This window comes from Agelaius phoeniceus, chromosome 1 (assembly GCF_051311805.1).
Source record: "Agelaius phoeniceus isolate bAgePho1 chromosome 1, bAgePho1.hap1, whole genome shotgun sequence".
NCBI classification, from domain to species: domain Eukaryota; kingdom Metazoa; phylum Chordata; class Aves; order Passeriformes; family Icteridae; genus Agelaius; species Agelaius phoeniceus.
The window spans coordinates 8,179,021-8,191,654 of NC_135265.1; the positions used below are offsets into that span (position 1 = coordinate 8,179,021).

Here is a 12,634-nt window from a genome sequence, read left to right on the forward strand (position 1 = left end):
ATCCAGTACCCAGTCTGGGGTCACTATTTTAATGCTGTCCCGTTTATAAGCACATTCATATTTTTCCTGGGGGGGAAAAAAAAGTTATTTAAAGACAAAAACAATCACAAATAAGTTCTTTGAGATCAGGGCTAGAGGATGGAGAGGGAGATTACAAGGACACTGTCCAATACCAGACAGTAATCTCACCCAGATCCAACAGGACTTACACTGTGCAGAACCACAAATTCCAAGAGATTAAAATGAAAAAAAACCAAATTCTCCACATTTACACTATAAAGGACTCAGAAGGCACAACTACAGAAGATCAATGTCTTCACTTGCAAAGTTCTTCTCTAACCCAATCACCAAAATATTCCAACCAAGCAGCGAGGAACATCATGGCCAATACTAAAATGTATGTGATTTTAGGAGGACATTAAGGCAAGTCTGAATACAGTTTGTTTTATCCACTATAAAAAAAAAGTAAAAAACCCAGTCCCACTATGAAAGAGCATTTGGGGAAAAAGTCAGAATCTCATAATAAAGTAGAGACAAATATTTAAAAGTTGGCCACTGAAAAAAAAGCACTTCAGCAGGAATGTATCTTAAATCTTAAAGCTTCACTGTTTCCTTTCCTAATAAATAGAATAGACACAGAATCAGTGTCCTATTTATTCAAATATCCTCTTTAATGGAAACCCCTCACATACATCAAAACAGTATAGAAAAAAAAAAACTTTCTTTCAGAAATTTAAAACTTATTTCAGGATCTAGTATTTAGAAATGATTGAGCTTTTATGCCAAAAAACATAAATTAACAACAAGCACATTCAGAGGAAATTAATATAGTGATTCTCTGAAGTTATTTCCTACAATGAAACTGTCATTCATGCACAATAAAGAGACTGGAGTTGTAATCAAGTTTATTTGCCAACACAAGATTTTATTCTTTCATTCTGCTGAGAATTATTAACAATCTTGTTTTATCATCCTGTATCTAGTCAGTGCAATCATGTAAGCTTTCCTAGTGACAGAACTGTTCTTGTTACAAACTGCTGCAGTTTCCCTTGTAGTGTATCAGAGCATCAGGACTGGAAGCATAAGTAATAATCCCATAAAATTGTTCCAATTCCATGATTGTGTGCATTAAAATATTTGTATCCTACAGACAGAAAATGCTAAAACCTCTTTAAGTTTCTTGACTGGCAAGCTAAAGACAACATCCTTTGTTCTAAAAAGCTTATTATTTAAGCTTTTAAGTAAGCTATTTTGGTATGATTCTTAATGTATTTCATTGGTTCTTACAAACAAAATTTTAGGTAATAAAAGTTTTGTCTAAGTATTTTATTTTATTGTGATGAAATAGAATGGTGTTCAATATACCCTTCTTAACAGTCCACAGAAGAAATATCAAGCACTTAATTAAAAAAAAAAAAACAAAGCCAAAAACCAACACACACATATATTCAGCAAAAAGAACTCAGCCCTACAAAGCTTCCTACATTTTAAAGAAGGAAAAGCATTCATTTCCCATAGCTGCACTTTCTCTTCTCCCAGTGCCAGCCCGTGTTTTCTTCTAATATATTTCAATTTTGTCCTTTGTTTTTCTTCACTGATTGTGTATCTGTGGATTTATAGTATAATCACAATCACTAATGACTGTGACATATCAAAATTAGGCTAAGACAAACAAGATAAAGAATAAAATTCTTTATTCAAACTGGAATTCAAATACCAGTTAGAAATTGGACATCTTTTAAATTAATCAGGCTTAAAGCCATGCAGAAAATAAGTGCAAACTGAATACTGCACTGCCTAATTTTGCTGAATTTAGTTGTTAATCAACAGTGTTAAGAATTCTAACTTCAGGCAGATGGAAAATTTTTGACTATTTGAAAGCAAATGAGAGCTACAACAAGAAGAACTGTACATGTAATAAACTCTTACCCCCTTTGGCTCAGGCACAATCAAGTGAGTACATTTCTTATTGAGGCTCAGCTGGCAATTCCCTCCATAAAAAGTAATCAAAGCCCACAGCGTACTTCGGTCTTCAGATGAAACCTAAAAGGAAGGTGGAAAAGCCTTTTTAGCTCTGTGCACCCAGCTGGCTTCAGCTGCAAGAATTTTAGTAATCCACAGCACACCCTTTACAAGGCTGGCTAATGTATTACCTATCACTTTTAAATACCAAAATAGCAGGACAGTAATAAAGGGTGACAAAGACACACAACAAGAAAAACCACTAAAGAGTCATTTTTAACCTGCAGAGACAGAGGAAACAAAGAGGGGGAAAAAAAGTCATAGTACAACAGAAAGACTGGTATCTGCCCTCAAAAAAAGCAAACATCCCACATATAATGCACATTGGAGTAGACTGAAATATGGTTCACTTCTTACCTGAGAGAGACAAGCAGTGACTCCAAAAAAGATCTGACATGATTCTGGAGAAAAGCCATTTACACTGGAAAGCAGGTGTCAAGGATACAAAATAATTAGGTAAGTTTCCTGAGGGACATTAGAAGGAAATGAAACAGTCTATGCAGTACTTCTCACATCATCCCAAGTACCTGACCATTCAGAAACTTTCACCTTTGAAAGCACATTGTCTGTTTGCAATAGAAGCTTATGCATCAAGAAAAAAACCTGATGTACAAACTGAATCAGAACTCTTGCAATATTATGATCAATTTGGGTAACACTCTAAACCAGAACTATCCTGGGAAAGACAGATAGACCATCAGACTTCTGCAACTTGCCCCTATTTTCCACACTTTCATAAGATCTTGTGTTTAAGATCCATGCACATTTGTCACAAAAAAATGACTACAGAAACGGGTGAACATTGTGTCACATGCAGACACTGAGATTTTTAAATGAAACAAAATTATTTTCCCTGTGATGCTGACAGGTGCACCAGCAACACTCTCGTTTTGAGGCCCAGAAGAGACAGCACACAGTAAGCTGATGACAAAGCCAAGAGCACTTTAAAACTTCAGAATAAATTACTGCCATAACCCAGGATACCTGAAGAATTTCAAGCCTGATGAACATCCTAAATTGTTCTCCATTTCATCCAAGGCAGAAATTCAGTACTGGATCTTTCAAAAGTGTACATGTGTCTACTCCCTGCCTGAGTACCTACTGCTAGCACATAAAGCAGAGACAGTCAGTATTTAACTTTTAAGAGGTCCATCAGTTTGCCTGGAGCTTGCACTCTCTAAAGAACAGGAGTGAAAGAGACTCTTTTTTAAAAGTTACAAGCAGCATAACAATAAAATAAAACAGAGGGAATACAGAAAAACTCACTTTTCTTCCTGCCATCAACAAAAGCTTGAAAGTGCTCTGATTCTCTTTTATCTATACAAGACCATTGAAAAATACACCCTCCCCACTCTTGCTTTTGCTGCAAAAGAAATTGCCAGCCCTCTTTACAGCATTATAGCCACGGTTTTCAGACATGAAACTCTCTCTGCTTCTTCAGAGTCTCCTTCCAGCTTCATTTTTCTGCTACTTCCCTTCCACTGCAGATTACTCAGACTTTGCACACATCAGTGAGCAGAGCACAGGAGAACATTCTGCCATCTTAAGTTCCCTCTGGTGAAAACAACTTCTACTAAGAAACAGAAAAAAAATCACTGTGCTTTTAGGTTGTATTAAATCTTTCTATATTAAACTTTACCTTTAGCAACTGACAGGGAAATGCCCATCAAATAAGCAACGGAACTGGTAAGGCAACATAAAGTCCTTAAGGCTCTTATTAGATCCATATGTCTAACTGACACAAGATGCTTGTAGGACTTGGTTCTTCAGAAATTCAATGACCACTTTGAGTATTACCAAATTAAAACATAAACTAAAGACAAAAATGCAGAATCTCAAACTTCTGCCTAAACAGGGTCTAAAAGCAATCAGCTGGAAAAACTAAGTTATTCCTATTAATGACTGTATTTTTTTCATTATGGCAGTAGCTAAATCCCTAATGAAAGGCCAGATGTCACTGCACTAGAAGTCATAAAGAGACTGAAACAGGCTAAAACGAAGTAAAGACTTAACAACCCATTTTAGTGAGCACAATAAGGCTCAGAGTAAAACCTAAACCCACCATGTTCTAAGGACATGAAGTGCTAGAAAGTCAAAGGTCCAAGGACACATTTATTGCTCACAGGTGTAAAAAACTTCCTTCTTCCATGCAACTGAAGAACAAGTCACTACTGAGACCTGGTCTTTTCATTTGGCCATTCCAATGTTCCCACAATAAAGACTTCCTGAGCAATAGCCATTGAGAGCTACATTCCCACATTTATAGCTACAATTTAGTTATGGAGTGCATCATTCCATTGTTTCATCTGTTTATTTCTCTTCTGGGTATCCAATAACGTCAACTCTTGGAGTACTCTTTTAAAAAACCCTGGTTGCAGATTGAAGACAAATTTTTTTAATAGTGCAACTTCTTCATGTGAAAGAACATCAATAAAGAAATGTTAGGTTACTTAAGCCTGAAAATGTAGCTAATTGTAAATGTAAGCTTTTTTTTTTTTGTGAACACTCCTCATGGACAGGGAAAAGGTTTAGAGACGTGTAACATAAGCAACTAAACACCCATCCTGATGATAAAAGCACAATAAACACATTTATTATGTCCAGACACAAATGACCAAAATCACTAGCCTAGACCACATCACAGAAACACAGCAAGTTGCAAAGGACACACCTTAAACTATTGGGTATAAAACAGGAATTCTGAATCTCTGAAGCACATTAAGGCCTGAATTCCTAGTATGAACATCTGGATACTTGCACCTACCAGCTCTTGTTTTCCATTTGATAACAGTTGTCCTATAAGTGCCTATGAAGCACAAAATAGGCAGAGGGACAGGAAAACTGAGGCCAAAAAAGCTCCAAGCACACTTCAACCTTGGCAGGCAAAGCACAAGAGACCATTTTAGAAGTTTAAGCAGTAGCTATCTGAAATAGTCTTGAATCCTTCAATGGTGTCCATTTTAACATGTTTTCTACAGAATTTTGAACTTAAAAGGATACGGCAGAAGAGCTCCACAGCGAACAGACAAGATCACCCAGGAAGGCTGGAAAAAACAAAAACCTGGTGTTAGACATTAAAATCCTTGCTCTACATCCACAAAACATGAATTACTCTTCAAGTTCATCCTATAGCTAGTTTTAATATATGTTTCCCAGCTTTGGAAGTCTAAGTGTTTCACAGACATTGCACTTAGTCTGCAAAAAAAGACTTTTCATTTATTTGAAAGAGTTCACAATAAGACAGCTCAAAGGTTGTGCAGCAACCCCCTGTCTCTCATGTCCTTTACAGTATTTATTCATCCTCCCCCTTTTTGCAGTTCTTGCTTTCAAGAAAAAAAAATCAGATAATCCCATCTTATACTTATCACAAGGAGTGAAGAACCATAGCCCTACACAGAATGAGTTTTCTGAAGACAGAACAATGCTGGCTGCTGAGCAGTGATGGCCCCTCTCTGACAGTATTCTGGGACAGAAGGGCTCAAAGGGACACAGGGAGGTGGCACTGAGTGGAGGAGATGTAGGACACCGGTCCCAGTGCAACAGGTAAGGAAGAATGACAAGAATGGCAAAGAATGACATCACATTCAGAATGGAATTACTTTTCCCCAAAAGACAAACAAAAGAATATATTGTGGCAACTGTGTTTATGGTGTCCCAGTTCTGGTTATTCTCCTTCCCCTATAAGGCATAATACAAAAAAGAGCTAAAAACACTTAAATTCTAACTCCTCAGTCCTCAGGAAAAAGAAAAAAAGGATCTTTTCCTCCCTTCAGTTTTTAATCTTCCTTTTTGCCTATAACCAGCTACTTTTGCCTCTGACTTCCAGTCCCTTTAATACTTAGTCTGATCTTCTTGATTACAGATCATGCTGTGATGTTTTCAGGTCAAGCCAAGTGACATTAGTGAAAGATTTGCTCTCCTCCAGCAAATGAGTCGGCGGTTATGAAGCAAATTAAATTATTGAAGTGGCATTAGAAAGCAGGAAGTGCTCTCTACAATGTTGATGTCCTTCCTTCTCATGAAATTGGAAGCAGTTTCCTTGCTTATGAAGTTAAAATTACACCAAAAACCACTTCAGAAAAAGGAACTACAAATTAACCAGCACACCCAGTATAACCATAAAGGTCCCTAGGCAAGCACCTTTCATTTTTTGGAGTTAATTCACAGTTCTACCCTGTCAGGTGAGCTCTCATGACAAAATCTTCCTTCTACTGCCACCTGTACCCATATGGAAAAAATAATCCAAAATCATGTGCTCAAAGGTATCAGCAGTGAAATTCCAGTGTTATTTCCCCCAATCTCTCTCATGACTTCCAGAGTGACAAGTTCACATATTCAAAGATGAAGCCCATAATTTTTCACTGAAAAATATCCTGCTATTGGAAAATAGTGACAAAATACTGGTAATTCCAGTGTAAGAAAGAAAAAAAGACTAAAAAACCCATAAAAAACTAAATAAGGAGAAAAAAAACCCTAATTTTCTACAAGTCCCTGTAGTCCATAATTAGCATAGTACATATATGCAGAATTAACAAAATCATTTTGCACTTTGCCAGTTTTATGCGTTTTAAAAAAACCCTCATCTATCTACTACTTATTCTAAATTGAAGCTTTCCACTGCCAGAAGCTTGTAAGAACCTTTTCTTCAGAAATACTTCTAAAGTAGAACTAACAGGACATCATCTCACAGATGACTGAAAGAAAAATCTGAAAAAAATCCAAAGCAGAACACTAAAAATTACCCACACCACTGATAGATACAGAGCAACAAGCAGAAGGAGAGAACAGAACTGTAACAGAATCTGCAAGTCAAGATAAAAGTTTTTTTACAAGAATGTAAGATTTTTAAAGAAATGTTTTATTCAGTCATCATCCAAAGATGAATATTTTGTTGTAACCATGCTTCATAATACTAAATACTTTCACAATATCATGGATGAGTCACTCACCTTTACCACAGGGAGATCAAAAACTTCTCGAGATTCTCCAACTTCTGGATTGTCCCCATCTTCTGAGATAATATGTGAGGCCAGTGCATTGTAAGAAACTTCCTTTGCTTTCCCAGCTTTCAGAAGTTGGATAACCTAAACCCAAAAGAGGACAGGGAGAAGTCAGCAATTTTTAGCAACTTTTATTTGAGAAAAACATTACTGCAAGAAGACACTGGATGGATGAATGAATATGACCTTCTCTCTTGGCTGCCCTCCTGTAGGTGCCAGAACTTTTCCTGAAGTTGCCAAACACATTTAAAATCTGTCAAAAGCTTACACCTCTTCTATATTTTCATCATTGCATCTGAAGAGCTACTTTTCAAAATAACTGGTGATGGGGTAGGAATTGGGGAAATGTCAAGGTTTTTCCAAAACAAGTATTCCTCAAAAAATATATTAAAACAATTTTCCTTCACACAGGGAAGGAAAGGTCTTCTCAGTGTTTGTTTTTGCACAGGGTAGCTCTGGAAGTGTTTGAATATACTTTAAAATAAGAAGTTGAATTCTAAGGACTAAGTGATTTTGATGAAGTACAGAAGAAAAAAACAACAAGTAGGACTCATGCTCCCTAAATTAGTACCTTCAGGAGCTGGAACTGCCTCACTCCACTGCTCTGCCCTGAGAATGGAAAATACCTCCCAGCTACCAAAGCACAGCTCACTCCCAGTGTGCAAGAGCCAAATAGCAGGTGCTGCTTCAAGAGTTCAGCATTCTCTCAGCTCTGCTGTAGAGATCTGTGTGATGAACCCAGCCCTGTGCCCCAAAAACCAGAACTTTCATTTAAACTAAGAAGGTAACAGAGAGGTAGTGGGGTGTAGAGGGGAGGAAGAGAAAAATGATTTAAAATATTACAGTCTAAAACAGTTCAAAAGTTAAAAATGCCATTTAAGATCATTGTTTCATTGCCCTTTGATTTAGAATAAAACTGGTGTGATGCTCATCTTCCAAAACCTGCCATGGACAGATGCCTGTCCCTGCAAACCTGCTGGGGACATTCCCTTCAAATCAGAATGCTCTGCCCACAACAGTGAACAGCAGAGAGCAAGGCCATGCATTCATCAAACAAAGTATTAATTCATTAATTGGTCCTTAAGCAAGTATTCCCCACCCTGTACACTCACCAGGACAAAGAAGCACTGAAAAAGAAACTCTCAAAACAGCATCAAGCTATTTTATAAAGCATTTCTGCCAAGCAGAAAAACAGAGATAGAAAAATCAACACTTAATGAGGAAGCAATTTTGGCACTTCCTGACAGAAGTATCCGACTTTAAAACTCCATTAAAGAAAATAAAAGTCAACTTTTTTTTTCTGCAATGGATGAATACTACCAAAAGAAATACTCTAAAATAATCAAGAAAATGGATCATGAGCTTGCTGTTCTTCTTACCAGCACCAGAAACAGGAGTGAATGTTTCCATTTTGCACACCAATCCCCTAAACCATGATACACCTTCCTTCATGAAATCCAGTTAACCATAAAGAAACACAGGATGCTATCACTCCAAAGGGAAAAGCTAAATCCAAATGAAGCACTTTTGAAAACAGAAGGTATTTAAGAACAGTCTCAGCACATGAGCTCCTTGTCTCACACAGCTCCCCCTGAGTTACAATCCCATTCAACTGCTCATTTAGGGGAAGGCTAAAAAAAGGAGTGAACGTCATGAAAACTGAGAACCCAAATCTGACAGCATCACAAAGCAGCTATGAACAATGTGCTAAAAGCATGATTTTTTTGATATCAAAACAATACTGCATTACAATATTACAAAGCATCTGCTTATACAAAAAGTTACACTAATTTCATGTAGTCTAAACACTATAAATATGATAGATAATGCATTTGATTATTTTATGTGTCATGAAAAAAGACTCTTCCTAATTTAGCTCACATCAACTTCAAAATTCCTCTCAGAATACACAACTTCAGATTAAGTAGTGCCTGGACTGAAAAGTTGTATTAGCACAATTAAAGAACTCATTTACATTGATATCAACCATACACCTGTAACTAGAAAACATAATGCTGAAAAGCCTTAATATGAACACTGTAGAAATCCTGCATTTTAAGTATTGGTTTATACCCATTAAATAATTTATTTTTGGGGGAGGGGAGGGGAGAATTAAAATTTCATCTTGCTCTCTCCCACTAAAATCTGTGTTGGAAGAAACAAGAGGAATAGTTCAAAATTAAGAAGACAATGGGTATATAAAAATTAATTAAACAAGATAACCAAACCCCAAATATCCTGTTCAAAGACCTTGTGCTGCATTGCATTACTTTTTATCTCTTTCTGAAGGAAATATTGATTTTAACTGGTGTTTCCAAAACATGATGGTTTGGGATTTTATGTTTGAGGAAAGCAGGAAGAGCATTTATTAAAACAAAAAGAGGAGCTGACATCTACTGATCACCCTCAGTAAGGTGTGAGGAGCAAAATGCACCCAATGGAATGGAATGGATGTGAAGTTGAGAGCCAGCCTTACTCTCCTTCATTTGCCAGAGAACACCTCAGCACAATTCCAGACTTTTGCTTCCCTTCCAATTTATTCTGCACATGCTTTAATAGGCAGCAGGTATGCAGTTATTCACCTGAAAAAAAATTTTTTTTCCTCTTACTCTTGGATTTGTTTTGATTAGCATACTCACTTGTGCTAGGTCTGTTTAATATTTATTACAGTAACTGGTTTTCTGTGAAACCGTTTAGAAATTTAAGCTGATCAAAGTGTGCTCCTCCCCAGAAGATGAAGGAGGAAAAAATCCAGTTGGCATCCACTGGTATATGAAGCAGTAAAAAGTGCCAAAGATATTTGTATTTTTATATCAGTCATGGGACAAATTTCACTCTAAGAACTGTTTGGGTTTGATTTACAATTCCTGCACTGTGTCTTGGCTCAAAACACACCTGATAAATGCTCCTCACTCTCAGGTGCCCCGGGAGGACACCCACAGGAGGGTGTCCTGGTCTCAGCAAGGGTAAGAGTTAATTTGTTCTCAGAAGCTGCTACAGTTCTGTGTTTTGGATTCAGAGTGGGAATAATGTTGATAACACACTGATGTTTTGGGCTTTGCTAAGCAGTGTTTATCCTAAGTCAAGGACTATTTTTTTGTGTTATGCTCTGCCCATGAGGAGGTACAAAAAAGGCTGGGAGGGAACACAGCCCAGACAGGCAACCCAAACTGGCCAAAGGGATACTCCACACCAAAGCATGTCATGCCCAGTATATAAAGTGGGGGAGTTACCCCTAAAAAGGACTGATCTGGAGTCAAGAATGAAGTCTGGCATCTGTCAGTGCACGGTGAGCAATTGCATTGCACATCACTTGCTTGGGGTTTTCTTTCTTTCCCTTTTTCTCACTATTATTATTTACCACTACCATTGTACCTTACCTGGTTTTCAACTACTAAACTGTTTTTATATCTCAACCTGTAAGTTTAATTCTTGAATCTCCTCCCCATTACACTGCACAGGGGTGGGGGTGAGAGAGCAGCTGTGTTGTCCCTGGTTGCCAGCTGGGCTTAAGCCTGTACAGAGGATTCTCCCAGGAGCTGACCCTGAGCTGAGCTCAGCCCAGCCCAGCCCAGCTCAGCTCACCTCTTCACACTGACACCTCTGTCTCCCAAGCCAGGCAGAAGAAAATTCAATGCCACTGAATCAAAGCCCTATGACAATGACTGTGACTGCAAAGAAGAATAAAATTTAACATGAGAAAGAAAAACAGCTTAAGAGAATGCTTGTCTACTTGCTCTATGGGAAATCTGCTCATTGTCCTCCCATGTCAACACACAACTAAGAACAGGCTTTTCAGGACACTACTCCTATGACAAACGATAGCAAGAGTGCTACAGGATTTTTGCACTCCTCCTCATACAGAGACTACAGCAGACTAACGTTGCTGCTGTAGGGTTTTTTGGTAAGTACAGGAATCTGTTATTTGAGTGCTAAGCCACTATTAAAAATTTTATGTGTAAAGACTTAACGCCTAAAGAACTAATTTTTATATCTAGAGACCTGTCTAAAGAAGTTTGCACCCTGATCTTTAACTGTATTCTTCCTAGACTGTATTTCTTTTAGCACAATAGGAATGAAAACCATCTGAACAGGCCAGTGCCTATGTCTCCAGGTCACTTACAGGCATCCGAGGCTCAGTGAGTGCCAGGACAGGATGCTAAAGGAACCCAACGCTGAACTAAGACTTTATTGCAGCAAATACCAGAGAGGCAAAGGCTTTAACTTCAGCGTGAAGCATGCAGTAACCTGCTTGCAGGAAGTCGCTGTCCTAAAGCTCCGTAGGGCGCACTTCAAACACCTGTCTAATTGGACACGACACAAAAACTTTGTTTCAACCACCTCCGCCCACCACGACTGTTACAGCCAGGCCACCTGCGTTACCCAGGGCGCTGCCAGAGGGGCGGGCGGCCCCCGGCCTGAACTACAGCAGCACCGCGCCGGGCGGCCCGGGGCGGTACCAGGGCCGTGCTCGGGGCCGCGCCAAGGCGGGAAGGTCTGGCTGGGAGGGAAGAGCCAGTCCGGCCCCCGGTGACGAGCCTTCCCCATGGCCTGTCCCCGTGTACCCGTACGGAACCGGGCACAGGGAGGGGCCGGGCCTGCGGAGCGCTCGAGTCGGGAGGAGCGGCGGCCACTGCCCCCGCTGCCCGCCCGGCCCGGCCCGGCACAGGAAGTCCCTCCGCCCGCTCCTCCTCCGCTCAGGCGGCTCCGGCGGGGCCTGCGCGGCGGGGCCGCGGCTCCCATGGCGGCGGCGGCGGGGCTTCCCGCGGGCTCAGCCGGGATCGGGGCCGGGATCGGGACCGGGATCTGAACCGGCCGCCTCCCCTCCCCCCGCGGCCATCCCTCACGGTCCCTCCGTGCACGTTCCCCCTACTCCCGCCCTTTCCCCGTGAGGCGGCGCGAGCCTCGAGCCCGCGCGCGGCAGCCGGACGATTCCACAGTGCCCCCCCCCGTAGGGATAGTGGGGGGAGACGGAGGGGAAGGCGGGAATGATCTGAAGGGATGACCCGGTACCTTGGGGTCGATGTCTCCCACCACGAAGAACTTGACGTCTTTGAACATCTCCTCCGGGACTTTCAGCTCCTCCTCGTCGTCCGCCAGCATGGTCCCGGACGGCAGCAGCGGGCGCTCCCCCCCTGCCCGCTATTCCCCCGCGCTCGCGGCAAAACCCGCCGGGGCCCGGGTCTCTCCCGTCCCCCCTCCCCCCGCAGAGCCGCCGAACCGCGCGAGCAAGGCGCGCGCTGCGGGACACACCATCCCCCGCCGGGACGTAGGGGGGGTGGAAGGGGGAGGGGAGAGCCGCCACCACAAAGCGGCTCCCCCCGCCCGATCAGCCACCACGGCCGCTGCAAGACCGCGCCCGCTTCTGATCCACAGGCGCTATCCCTGCTCCTCCCTCTTTCCCCGAACCGGACCGGCAGACAGCATCCGGGTCCGGAGCTCCCCCCGCGCGGGATGCAATGGACTCGCCCCGAACGACAGAGGCGGGCAGCGGGGATACCCGGCCCCTCCCATTGCCGGGTGAGGGAAGGCAACTGCCCCTGACCACGCCCATTGGGTCGCCCAAGCCACGCCCCCTGAGGCCCCGCCCCTCGGCCCCGCCGTGCGGGGAT

At 41.5% G+C, this 12,634-nt stretch overlaps 1 protein-coding gene across 2 annotated transcripts in view; it reads right to left on the reverse strand.

Moving 5' to 3' along the window:
* The window catches only part of PAXIP1 (PAX interacting protein 1), a 31,706-nt gene extending 19,297 nt beyond the window's left edge, over nucleotides 1-12,409 (reverse strand). Inside the window, exons 1-6 of one of the 2 annotated variants that reach the window (XM_077190700.1) lie at nucleotides 12,036-12,409; nucleotides 6,972-7,106; nucleotides 5,023-5,066; nucleotides 2,380-2,443; nucleotides 1,930-2,043; nucleotides 1-66 (exon numbers count right to left, since the gene is read on the reverse strand). The exon at nucleotides 1-66 is cut by the window's left edge and continues 579 nt beyond it. In XM_077190700.1, the coding sequence (XP_077046815.1) occupies nucleotides 1-66; nucleotides 1,930-2,043; nucleotides 2,380-2,443; nucleotides 5,023-5,066; nucleotides 6,972-7,106; nucleotides 12,036-12,125 (513 nt within the window). In that variant the 5' untranslated portion in view covers nucleotides 12,126-12,409. The remainder of the gene's footprint in view (nucleotides 67-1,929; nucleotides 2,044-2,379; nucleotides 2,444-5,022; nucleotides 5,067-6,971; nucleotides 7,107-12,035) is intronic. The other variant, XM_054633291.2, reaches the window with a different exon arrangement.
* Between the last annotated feature and the right edge of the window lie 225 nt (nucleotides 12,410-12,634).